The sequence below is a fragment of the Idiotropiscis lumnitzeri genome, chromosome 5, assembly GCF_059441095.1.
Source record: "Idiotropiscis lumnitzeri isolate Australia: NSW breed Sydney's pygmy pipehorse chromosome 5, RoL_Ilum_1.0, whole genome shotgun sequence".
NCBI classification, from domain to species: Eukaryota; Metazoa; Chordata; class Actinopteri; order Syngnathiformes; family Syngnathidae; genus Idiotropiscis; species Idiotropiscis lumnitzeri.
In genome coordinates, this window is record NC_142395.1 from 24,723,097 (window position 1) to 24,736,400 (window position 13,304).

Sequence of the window (13,304 nt, forward strand, 5' to 3'; positions counted from 1 at the left end):
ACTAAGTGAAAGTCGTTTATCTCAACATGCGGAGGCAGACAGGAGGTAATCTCCTGGGAAGAGCAGAAATGCTCAAGTATGTTTGATAAACTGGCCTTGTGATGTGTTTATACAGAAAGTGCAACATCGGAATGTTTTTTATTTGTTTTTCTCATAGTGGATCAAAGTCTATTTATTTCAGCTCTTGTGTATTTATTTAAGCCTTACTGTGTTTAAAGGTTACTATGCAGTTAAGATAAAAAAAAGGATACTTGTATATACTTTGCCAAACATGTTTAATATACTAAATATGCTGTTAAGCCCCAAAATGATTCTTACACAGGACATGCTTATTGTTCAATTGAAAGTTTTAGTTGAAAATCCTACAATAAAGACAACCAATTAAAATAAAATAAAAAAAGAGAGAATTTTAAAAAATGCATTTCTGACTTTTTTAAATGTTTTAAATATATTTTGGCCTAAATTCCATGCTAAGAAGGAGTCCAATCAAAAGTCAAAATGGTTCAAATGGTGCAAAGGGTAAAAGCAATTGTTGAAAAACAGGAAAATGGAAATGTAGAATATTTCAAATAATTGTTCTTTTAACATGATGTTTAACATTCTGGGAATATTTCCTATCAAAATGTTGTCCAGCATATGAATATTTTGAGGTTCAACTGTATATACTGTGCACATATCATTTATGTACTCACCTTTTATTCCTTTTGGTCATATTGAGGATTGAAGACGAAAATGAAAAAGTGGAATATGGTTAACCGAATTTTAGTAGATGTAACATTATCAACGACCGTTACAATATTGAAACCCCGTTCTCGAGGTGGATTAGTGACCAAATCACTGTCTGATGTTCATGGATGTCAGATTTCCAGACTATGAGTTTTCATATTGTTACATGTAAAAAAAAATACCAAATTTAATCAAAACTCTGATTACACTGGTCAACACATTTTTATTTATTTTTTTTAAATCAGAGATGTAAGTAAACTTCTCTAGATGATTTTTCTGTGCTGATACCAAACCTGACCTTGTTTTTTCCTCTAGCACATCAGGTTTTCATAATAATAATATAATAACAAAAATATAAAATAGTAATATATATATATATATAATAAAAATATAAAATACAAAATAGTAATATATATAATAGATTTACTAATATTTATGAATTAAGCCAGAGGCAGATTTTTTTTTCCTGAAATGTTACAGCTATGAATTAGCTATGGTAAATCAGTATTGTGCAAGCTTTTAAGGGTCGAATTTAAAACATTTTTTTTTTTTTAAATCTTAAAACCGTTTTGAAATCTGCATCAAAAATATATATCACGACACATAAAGCCATTTGTGATTAAAATTTGTTGTTGACCAGTGTTATTTGTATGAGTGTTTTTTTGTTTTGTTTTTTTTTTGTCAGTCTTAAGTGCCAATCTGCAAAACGGTTGAGTCAACAATGTTATAACGAGTGCGAAAATTCCGAAGCGCGTCACGTGTGATATTCTCTGTGCATGATTCAAGGCTGGAACTGTCTTTTGACACAGCGTGTTGGTGGACAAACAAGATGGCCGAATGTAAATAAAGGAATGTATTCAAAAAAATGGACGCAGTGCGCTTGATTTCTTGGAAAAGTATACCCATGCAATACAATCTGCCAGGCACACGTTGCATTGTACCAGATCGTCTCGAAAAGTGATTCTCCAAATGGTGGGCGGGCTTCCCTCTAGTATGTCAAAAAAAATAAAAATTAAAAATCAGCATATTAAATGTTACAACTGGATTTTACAGTGGCTCAATTTTTTTAACACATTTTTCAATTCAAGCCATTAATTATTTAAGTACTATATTTTTATTTTTTCCCTCTGAAACGTGAACCTCTGCTCTTTCCATTGTGTGACATCCACGGACTGCATCACGAATAAACCTTTGTATTAAATTCTTCAATATACTCGAGTGCCACCAATATTCCTGATTAATAGAGCTCTTGCTTTATATTCTATCACACTGTTGGTGCAAAAATAAATAAAATAATAATAATCTGAGCAACTATGGTAAGGTGCCAATTACTCGCAGCTGACTAATCGACCAGTCTTTTCCATGGAGATAGCGAAAAGTGTCAGAAAAGCAAAACCTTTTATTTGTAAAAGCAAACAATGTCACTGTAATCCTCCCATAACCCATAAACGCACACTTTACCCTCCCAGAGGAAATGTTGTCATCCTTTTTACAAAGAGGCAACCATGCACCCGTGTGTGTGTGTGGGTGTGTGTGTGTGTGTGTGTGTGTGTGTGTGTGCGTGTAGCATTACCACATTCCATCACAGACACTCTTCAGCCTTAACACACACTGACAGAAAAACCCACAATAAGAGGGATTACCACGGGAAGTGTGTGTGATAGATATGTGGCGAGGGGAGGATGGATGTTTTGAGAGGCTGCCTTTGCTATAAACACACACACACCGACACATACACACGCCGGAAAAACTCACCGCCATGGAATTCAGAGATTACAAAACAAGTGACAAGAATCTCACACCTAAATGGACTTGAACTGTTTTTGTTGTCAGGTCTTGCAAACAAGCAAGGAGGACTCATGACGGCACCTGCCGTTATGGGAGGAGAAAAAAAAAAACGTATGAGAGCCGTCTTGAATGTTCCATTAATTATCAAATTTAATTAGTGATCCATCTCAAAGCGACATTCTTCCATCTTGACCAACAAATCAGCCACGAAGGGGTGATCAATGCCGTGGGTGATCTTGAGGATTTCAAAGGCCTGGTGGACACAAACGCCAACACTTTCAGTTAGTCATATAAAATTAAAAAGTGAGGAATATTCAACTTTTGGGTGAATTGAAAAGACGCCGGTGAATTTCTCTAATCTTTTAAATAGACATGTAAACAGTGAATACAATTTAAAAGCAAATGTTTCCAAATCTAAAGTTCTTATACAGACCTGTTTGAAGGTGTCCAGAGCATCTTTAATGCGCCCCAAATAATGCTGCAGCTTTGCAACTCTCATCAGCTGGACTCCATGGACGGGATGGGGGTCGGGGTAGTAACGTCTTGAGGGCAAGAAGAATGAATTGGATTAATTTACGGTGAAACAAATACGACCATGAGAAGTAATGATGTGGGCTAAGCAGCAAACTTGATATTTTTTTGCATTCAATTCCCGTTATTGTTAATTCAGTCTGTCAGCTTTACAGATGCCACGCCCACTCTGTGTGCGGTATATTTTGCGGCGAAGACATCTGACGGATAGATGTTGATGTTACCGTAGAAAAAAGCTGAGTGTTTACTCGTTCAAGTAGACTTGACGGGACGTTCATGCATCCATTTTCTCTAGTGCTCATCCTCGTTTGGCATAATCTTGAGGCAACATAGTGACGCAAGGCTGCAGCGGAATCAACATTTTTCCAGAGAGTTGAAGTGTCCAAGAGAGTAAATCGATTTGCTCTTAAGCTATTTCAACACTTGAAATTGGTTAATAATTTGTACAAATAAAAGACCATACTATTAGCATTCCATTCATTCGACACAAGAAAGATGGCAAGCGTGCACAGTGTAAGATTGTGGTTGCTTTCCTGGAAAGGAATATGAATTTGTTAAATGGTGTCAAACACAGACTAGATCCGTTTGTTCACACCAACACAAACCCACGTCGAGTACAGCTGTGCAAAAAAATAAATGATGAATGAAAATGGGGGTAATTGTGTTCCATCACCATAAATACACACCAGAGTCTTCGCAGGAGGATATTATTTGGAGCTACGCCTAACTTTGGATTTATTTGTCCTCCTCTTTAATCTTCAATTTTTTTTTTCCCTCCTTATTATCATACTCTCTGCTCGCCGCCTTCTCGTTTATATTTGTGCAGCGAGTTGTCGGGATTAAAGTGGGTGACACTCTCCGCTCTCCGCTCTCCTGCAGTCCTCCCTCGTAAGCCTTCGCTTCCATTTCCTCCGATGTCCCTCGACAAGCCACTGTCTTGGCTACCCATGCCAAATGAGTTGATGTAACCTCGCTAAAGCCGTAAGAAAACGCTCCAGATGAAGTCGAGTGAGACTAAAAAGCCTCTCAAGGGTCGGACCAATCTCCGTTCTTGCTGCGTGTATTCAGTGCGGATGCTTGAATTGGGGTTGTTTCTTTCTGAAGAATAGTCGGCTGAACAATAACACTCGCTCACGTAAGCAAAGTGAATATCGGGAGAGTTCTTTTGTAGGTCAAGAGAAGGCCCTTGACAATATTGTGGCAGTTCACGGGCACCTTAGAGTAGTGATGGGTAAATGAAGCTTCAAATGTGCTTCATGAACCAGTTGTAGTATTTTTGGACTCCTGTAGATGGCACTCTCTGTTCAACAGTGGGCTGAAAGCACACTGACTTGAAATCTTTAAATCCTTTATTTAAAGCAACAGTGCCATCTACAGGACTCAAAAATACAACAACTGATTCATGAAGCAAATTTGAAGCTTCATTTTCCCATCACTACCTTAGAGGGAGATTGGAGGCAACGTTAAGAGTCGAAAATGAGGGGGCCTTTAAACCTTACTAGAGAAAATTGAGATTGCGTGAGTTAATTAATTCTGTGGATGGAGGTGATAATCTGAGCCGTGTCCTTCTTATGTGGATGTAGCTTCTTCTTCTTCATGAAACAAAAAACGATATACAAGCCGCACCAGACTATGAGTTGCAAACTTTGCTAATTAAAACAAAACAGACCCAAGAGAATAAAAAAAATAAAAAATAAATCTAGATTTATTTCGCGTATTTTCTGAACTATAGAGCGCCCCTAGTGGCGAAAGAAAAATCCACCGAAAAGCCGCACCGTTGTACTAGCTGCATGGTTCAAAATCGAGGAAAAAAAGTAGCATCTTATAGTACGGAAAATACGGTCGTCTGGCTTTCTCGCACATTCCAAAAACAAGAGAAGAATTAACACCCCATAGGTGTAAATGTGAAAGCCTATTTGTTAATATGTGCACCTCAATTAGTTGACAACCAGTCCAAGGTATGAAACACACGTAGAAATAAGTCATGTACAATTTCATGTCACGTACAATTTGTCGGTGAGGGGCGTAATTTTTCACTTTGCATGTCGGTTTCACGCGGTAAACTCCCTCTTTACAAGTCTCCTTTGTCAACCAGTGATCATTCTTTCGTGCAAGGACACACACACAGATGTCAATTTAAATCTACTTCCATGTTTAGCATTTGAAATATTTTGATGCTCCCAAACATTTATTACAGATAACTCAGAAGTTTCATCTGAATCATTTGCTTGTGGACTGAAGCCACACACACACACACACACACACACACACACACACACTCTCTTGAGATGTGTTTTTAGGTTATAATTGAATAAGATCAGACTAAAATGCTCTGTAATTGAAAGCTGCAACCCTATTTTACATTATTTTCACAAACAGGCTAATTGCTTTTACCTTCAAGGCTAACAAGCTCCTAATCTGAGAGTCAAGCATTTATAGAATTGCTCCCTGTCCCTGTTAAGGAACATCATCATTAAACAGGAAATTCAAAGACTAAATCGGTGTTAGTGCCGAATGAATAATAACAAGTTAGAGTATTGATTTAATTAGCGAGGAGGCAAGTCAAGCGGGCCACGTCGAGCAAATAAACACACATGTGGACGCAACTCCAATTATAATTCATCTTTGTATGCATACACTGGCAGTGATTACAATTATTTCATTAAGGTGCCCCCCCCCTCAATTCTCCCCGAAGAGCAAATAAGTTCCTGTGGAAGGCAGCTCGTTAGAAGGCCACAGCTCTGGGCTACGAGAACGAGAAGAGGGCACCGAGGAGACGTTAACGCTCGTGGAAGGAGGAGGCCTGCCTTCCCAGGGAAATCCAGCGGAAAATATAATTCACAGCAAGCTGTTTGTGAGAGGGAAACAAGGATTATCTTATTGAATGCAAATGCGGAGGAGAGATTAGTTATAGCCTGCCTAATTGTGTTTTGTATTCTGGCCAAAAGCTGTAATGAATGCAAGTTTAATTTAAATGAGCAATGCCAATACATTCATTCTAGCAAAAGTCCAAATGGAATATATTTGCATGGCATTCGCTTCTGTCGAGTTTTCACAATAACAGCTTCCAAGTATGTAATAAAAAAAAAGAAAAAAAAAAAGAAAATATTTCAGATCACGTAAAATATGGACAAATGCATCCCTGTCAATAGCAGGAAAATATTTGCCTTGTGGAGATAGCAGCCATGTAGGAAATGCACAACAACGCCGATAAATGAAAAAAAAATTCAGCGTGAAGAAGAAAAAGAATACGCAATGAGGGAAGATGGAGAGAGGGAACTCCGACAGCAATCGGAGCAGCACAGAACAATGGCAGATGAATAAAGTATAAAGACCCTCATATCTATATATCCTCCAACAATGTTCTTTTTGCATAAATACAAAGTTATTAATTTACAAATCACACTCCCGGGAAGAAAGCAGAGGAGAGAAATTTGCGGGCAAAAGTGCGAGATTATGTCCACGGCTGGTAGAAAGCGATGAGAGGATTCATGGACCCACTTTACGTTCCACGATGACATAAAAAAGAAGAGCATGTGGAAAGCGGTCATGGGTGCGAAGAAGGAGACGTTGAAAATAATTGTGAGCGGAAGGTAAATGAGTAATATGAGGACTGAGCATGCAAACTTCATTTAAGGACTGCACTTTATTTAAATTAATGTTCAAACATGGTTACGTTCATTATGGGGGGGGGGTGAATTAATGCAACTATTTTAGTTTCGTAGAAAAGTAATTGTTACAGTAAGTTTTAAAATGGCATGACATTGTCATTTCAACATTTCTTATTGAAATAAAGTTTTGATAAAGACTAACTGTGTGGTGTTTGACTTTTATGGATAAAAATTGAAATCTATGCTGAAGGAAAACATCGACTGAATTAATTGCCGTATTTTTCAGACTATAAGGCGCTACCTTTTTTCCTAGATTTCGAACCATGCGGCTAATACAACGGTGGGGCTTTTCTGTGGGTTTTTCCTTCACCAGTAGGGGGCGCTCTATAGTTCAGAAATTACGCTAAATAAATCTCGATTTTTTTTTTTCTCTTGGGTCTCTTCTGTTTTAATTAGCAAAGTTGTTGCCGTGTTAAAAGGCACTTTTTTAACAATCTGTTTAAGTAACTTGATGTGCAGTCACAGCACAAAATCTGTACATGCAGTAAACAACTAATTTTTCAACATAGAAAACTGCGGCTTATAGACTGGTGCGACTTGTATTTCGTTTTTTGTTTGAAAGTAAAATTTCATGAGTCACCGGTAAATTGGAAGTGTCCTCTCCCCGTGACTTGCAGCTTCCTCCCAATAGCCGAGGTGAACGGCAGAATCCAGAGCCAGATTGGTCAATCGCAGCTTGTACAAATTTTCGTCAGGCACATCAGCACCCTCAGTTGATAACAGACGTGTACATCTCTCTCGCAGAGTTTGCCAATCTGAGGAGTGAAAGGACAAAATTAATATTCTCTGGATTGCGTGGAAAATGCATGGAATCAGAAGAAAGCGAATTTATCCGAAACTGATTGTCAATCAATCAATATCTTGCACCTGAGGCTGCCTTCAGTTCTTGGAATTTGGGTAACGTCTCCATCAACTTCTGCCATTTTGCCTGTTCACCTGACTGCATAAGTCTGTCCTGTCAAAATCAGCCAAGACACTCAATTATTCTTGATTTCTTTTCATTTTTTTTAAAGGAATATGTAAATTGTGACAAACGATTCTGTCTAAAAAATTGGTAGAAAACAAAAATAAAGAAATATAAATCCGCTGATCCATAATTAGCCATGAACTTCCAAAAACTCGAATGAATCCTCAACGCATAAAAAAAAATACCTACAGCAAACGTCCCAATGCCAACCCAATATTTCCCTCTCAGCAAAAACTATAGCACAATGGTGGCGCTTCAAGGGCGTCAAAGGTTGCTTTCACTCGTCTGCAACCTTGAAAGCCCGCACCGATATCATAAAACGGCAAAAATCTATTTTACAAGCACTCTGGCTTACAGTATTTAATGCACACTCAAAGACTCACACAAAAAGCACCTAGAGTATAAAAACACAAGTTTTTGATGTCAACTTCGGGTCACAACCCAGCAGTCTGCCATCATCATCACAAGATTAAAGAGAGCGGGGGTACGACAAAAAAGCCGTCACGGACCGTTGCGGGCAGAACAAAGGCGGATTAAATGAAGTCTGCGAATGCACATATGAAAGATACTTTAAAGTGCATGCATGTTGCATGACAGTACAAGAGATAATAGCGCAAGGGGCAAAAAAATAAATAAAAATCCAAGTCATGGTATGATTGACAGAGAAAACTCGCACTTGGCGAGACTGTAATAAAAGGTTGGAGCAGATCAAGATAAGATGAAAAAGAAAACGGCAGGTGAAGGAATTCTCCCCCCAAGATGCAGTCAGTCAGAAGAGGGGGCAGATGGCGAGTGACCGTGGCGAGTAAAGAGTGACAGAGGGGAAGCAAACAGGAGACAACATAAAATGAAAGGGTGTTTCTGCTCTGATACACTCGGATACGAGAAAAATAGCAAAGGTGTGTTTTTTTTTTTTCTACAACAAAAACATCCAAGATGGTTTGGCCGTCAGTCAAAGAGGGAATATCATGCAGTCAATGGGGGAACAAAACCACAAAAAAAAAACCACCCTGGAACATCAGAATTTTATTTGGGGCTACCAGAGGCATTTTAGATGGTGGAGGGTGGAAAAGGATCTTGAATGTGTCAAAAAAAAAAACATGCAAAAATGTGGTGTTGATATTTGCCCATTTCTTGGCTTGGCAAAATGGCCTAAAATAATTCTTATACAAGACGATGGACTATTTTATACTGAAAAAAATTATGTTTAGCCGTTGTGAGTAAAAAGGGTGGAAAAACTATTTAATTTCATTCAATTTATGGTGTAGCCACCAACATACCTTCGTTAAAAAAAAAAAAAAAACCTTTGAAGACATTTTTATTCTTTAGTTTTCGACTCAACATGAGACTGTTGCTGTTCTTCTGGTACCTATTGTAAATGTGTTTATGTATTTTAATTTGTGTTTTAATTTCTCGATAATTTATATAACACCATATGGAAAGTGCAGATCGATGGCCTCACAGTGCAAAGGTCATGGGTTCAATTCCGGCTCCGGCCTTCCTGTGTGCCGTTTGCATGTTCTCCCCGTGAATGCGTGGGTTTTCTCCGGGTACTCCGATTACCTCCCGCATTCCAAAAACATGCATGGCAGGTTGATAGGACACTCTAAATTGCCCCTAGGTGTGAGTGTGAGCGTGGATGTTGTTTTTGTCTGCCCTGCGATTGGCTGGCAACCAGTTCAGGGTGTCCCCCACCGACTACCCGAAGACAGCTGGGATAGGCGCCAGCAGCGGTACAGATAATGGATGGATGGATGTTTTTTGACGTCTTACTGTGTCTCGGGAGTCACATTTCTGGCAGCAACATGTAAAATGGTACTGCTCCTCCAGCTCTTTCTGACGTTCTTCCGTCAATGACAGCGTCTCTATGTAGCTAATTGTTAGCTAAACACGGGAGAAAAAAAAAAACTCCATTTGATTCAAGTTCATACAGATTTTCCACGGAGACTGTACGGAGTGTGCAAGGTGATTTTGTGTTTTGTGCACATACAGTACCTCCTCTCCAGATTTGATATCCCGAAGAGCTCTCAGGTGTAGCTTGGTTCCTTCAAACACCATCACACAATTTGGCCTGCAGTCATGGTTCAGCAGCGATAAACTGAGGTGACATAATGGCGGGTGAGCGGGAAGGGCCACGGGGGGTGGGAGTGGGGAGGAAAAAGAGAGGAGAGATGGCTTGAGAGGCAAGGCGGGAGATCACGAGTGGATATAGAAGGTAGCTGAGAAAGTTTAGTCAGGTCATGATGAATAATCAGAATTGGGTTAGATTGATTTTTTTGCACAATTTCCTGTCACAGTCCAACAAAATGTTCACTTCACTGTGTCGAAAATCAGCTTTGATCATAAGATAAAAATCTGCGCAGCTTCAGTGTAAAAATAAAATGATTCGAAATGTGTTTTTTGGGGTTTTCCAGTGTACTTTTTTTTTTTTTCTAATTTTTATTATTTTATTTTTTTTAGCAGGAATCACTCAGTACAAAGCATGAACAGGAGCGGCTGGTGGCACAGGCTAACTGTAAGTAGTTGTGACTGTAGCAGTGTGGTGTGTGTAAAGTGAAGTCCATTTATTGGCTGTATAAATGTCCAATACAAGGGCCAGTCTCAATAAAAATGGACTGAGCTTTAATGTAGGCTATCCATTTCCACTTGTGTGACAAGCTGCTCTTGTTTTATTAGCCATTTTACCCTGCGTGCGGCCACAATAGCACTAAATTCACCATGCTGGAGAAAACTGGAACCAACAGCTCTTTTAGACGATGTTAATCAAGGTAAAGATGGACACGTTTTAATTGTTTCTATTAAAAAAAAAAAAAATTATAAATTGTATTTTCAGGCCTTAATGTGTTGGGTGTGTTCACTTCTCGCTCCATGATTCTGATTGATAGCACAAGTGTGAAGGCTCAAATGATCCATAAAGTCAATGAACAAGTTGATGGAATGCACACAAATACACATTTGGGACAAGAAGCTTCCAACATAACAAATGTCACTCTTTATTTTTCGGTCTGTCTGTCAGAGCTCACTCCAAGCACACACAACCAAGCCAAGAGACATCTACTCCATTTCTGTCAAAACAAAAGCTTATTTCCCACATGCATATTCACGTTTCAAAACAATGTCAACATAAAAACACACTTGATTGACTGCCTGAGGAGTTTTTTTACGCTGTTTTTTTTTTAATGCTGTCAGTAAATGTTGATTATTTGAATTATTAAAGGGATGAGTAGAATAAATATTACGCATATATTTTACAGATAAAAATCCTCAATATTCAATAAAATAATATAAAAAAACAGAAAGCTAAAACCTTGCCGCATGTGAGGTAGCAACTTCTCAATGAAATGATGATCTTCATTTTCTCTTAAATTACACCCAGCCGCTACTTAATAAGCATTTAACTCATTCACTACAAGCCAAGTAAAAAAAAAAAAAAAAAAAAAAAAAAAAACATAGATCTTTGACGTCTTTAGCCGTCAATGGCAGTAAATGATGTCATGGGACCAAAAATTCTGCCTTTTCACTTACAACAACGCTCATTTATGACCGGTACTGTAAGGTAGTAATGCGCAAATAACAGATGAAAAGGTCGGATTCATTGCTGGGATGTAACAACAATTCCAACAGCCCGGGCTCTTTTATTGAAGAAAGTATAGATTGAAAAAAAACCAAAAAAAAACAACCAAAAAAAACAAAAAAAAACACCCTCACCGACATTTTAAGAGCTACGTGCACTCATGAAATGGCATTTCATCTTGTAACGAGCATGGCAATGAAGAAAAAAAAAAAAAAATGGAAGACCTTTGTCTGCGTTTTATGATCCCTCGCTTACTGCTCTGATTATTATATTTACTGCGTGCGCGTGTGTGAGCGCGAGCGTGAACGCGTGTGCCTTTGTAAAGTCAACCGCAACCCCCTGGCTTTGTTCTTCAACCGACAATACCGACGGATCAGGTTGAATAGCAACTAAGACTCAAGGCCTCCAAATAATGCTTTTATCTGATTGAGAGGCAGCTCATTAGCATACTAATTAGATTAATGAACTAAACGGCAACAAACGTTAACAATGTCTGCTGGCACTCACCGAAACTAACTGTTGCTTCACATGCTGGACACAGAGCTAAACATTACCAAAGCTTCCAGAGATATTTTCTTACTATTTTATTTATTTATTTATTTTTTGTTATCAGCGCTTTTGCCTGATATTTTAAGGTTAAAGACACCAAAGGTTAAATTTGGGCAGTATTTAAACATGTCTGTAACAATTTAACATGGTCTGCCCATTTAATAGCAGGTCAGTCTCAAGGATGACGTAAGATGTACCATTTTTTATTTATTAATTTTTTTTATTGCAGGGTGGCGGAATTATGAGCGGTTCCTGGAGTGATGCATTGGATGGACTTAATTAGTTTGCGTGTTGTTATCTGGCTCAGAGAATGACGCAATAAGTTCTAGTATAATAAAGAATAGTGAGCTCTAACTTTACTTTCTGGGCCAGAGCAGGAATGTGTCTTCAGACCCTTTCACACTGTCTTTTAAGGACGGCATTTGAGCACCTTTTTCCTTGGTCACTGTTACAATTACGTGCGGACTCTGAATGCAGTTGACAGGAGGGGTGTAGTTATGTTTTAGAATCTCAAAAGTCCGCCTTCTGAGGTACTATCAGAGCCCTAACAGATGCGGGATGTGAACACTTGAAATTCACATCCCCACCCCATTGTGTTGAAGGAAAAGCCTTTTTGGTGCAGAGACCTCACACAATTGGCACAACAGAATCCAACGTTTCTCCTCGTCTCAAGTAGTGGGGTGGGCGGGGATATGGGAGTGGTGTGAAGTATGGGGTGGAAGGCGGGGGTCATGTCATTTCACCCCTGGGAACATAATTTTTTTATGTTTTTTTTTTTTGTGCTGGATTGAAATAAAGTGTAATTCCTCATCCTCCACTGTAGGGGGCAGTGGTGATCTCATTGTAAGTCAGCGCAGGGATTGTAAACAATGTTGATAGTTATTCAGTAGATTTATATTACATTATATATATATATATATATATATATATATACATATTTTCCTTTTTTTTTCTTTAATAGGGGTATAGTATTAATGCGGATGTGTGCTTATGACAATGTTATAGACAAATGACAATTTTTTACAGTAGTGGTGCGTCGGGGGGGCGTAAGAGAAAATAATTGAGAAGGACTTCCCGAGTCACACACTGTACTGAAATGTGACAGCGTCAATGAGGGATGCTGTACCGCTGTGTCTGTCACTTAGCGTAGAGCTGACAACAACCCCAAGTGGGCTGCAGTTTGTCAGAAAGCAAAGTTTTCCAAAATATGAAACATTGCGCATCCAGACTTTTCATGTGTATGCCTTTCAGGATTTTAGTTCAAATAAAAAAAAAACTGCTCGCTTGGACAAAGCAATTGTTGCTCATTAATATCACTTGTTCAAACTGAATTTAGACATACCATTCCCAAAAAAAAAGGAAATCAGAATTCAAACAGTCAATGTGACAGAAACTCCCATTTTAAATGAGTAGGGGAAAAAAACATTTAAAGAGGAGTTTTAGGGGGAACTGGAGGAAAAGGAAAAAGGAACAGAGCCGCATCCATGTAATCCTCCTT

The 13,304-nt window shown here is 38.5% G+C and overlaps 1 protein-coding gene across 4 annotated transcripts in view; it reads right to left on the minus strand.

Moving 5' to 3' along the window:
• Nucleotides 1-2,639: 2,639 nt before the first annotated feature.
• smyd3 (SET and MYND domain containing 3) overlaps nucleotides 2,640-13,304 on the minus strand; it is a 44,793-nt gene continuing 34,128 nt past the window's right edge. For all 4 annotated transcript variants that reach the window (XM_088297307.1, XM_088297306.1, XM_088297309.1 and 1 more), the window contains exons 7-12: nucleotides 9,679-9,781; nucleotides 9,457-9,567; nucleotides 7,584-7,671; nucleotides 7,297-7,471; nucleotides 2,948-3,056; nucleotides 2,640-2,767 (exon numbers count right to left, since the gene is read on the minus strand). In XM_088297307.1, coding sequence (XP_088153433.1) covers nucleotides 2,669-2,767; nucleotides 2,948-3,056; nucleotides 7,297-7,471; nucleotides 7,584-7,671; nucleotides 9,457-9,567; nucleotides 9,679-9,781 — 685 coding nt within the window. In that variant the 3' untranslated portion in view covers nucleotides 2,640-2,668. The remainder of the gene's footprint in view (nucleotides 2,768-2,947; nucleotides 3,057-7,296; nucleotides 7,472-7,583; nucleotides 7,672-9,456; nucleotides 9,568-9,678; nucleotides 9,782-13,304) is intronic.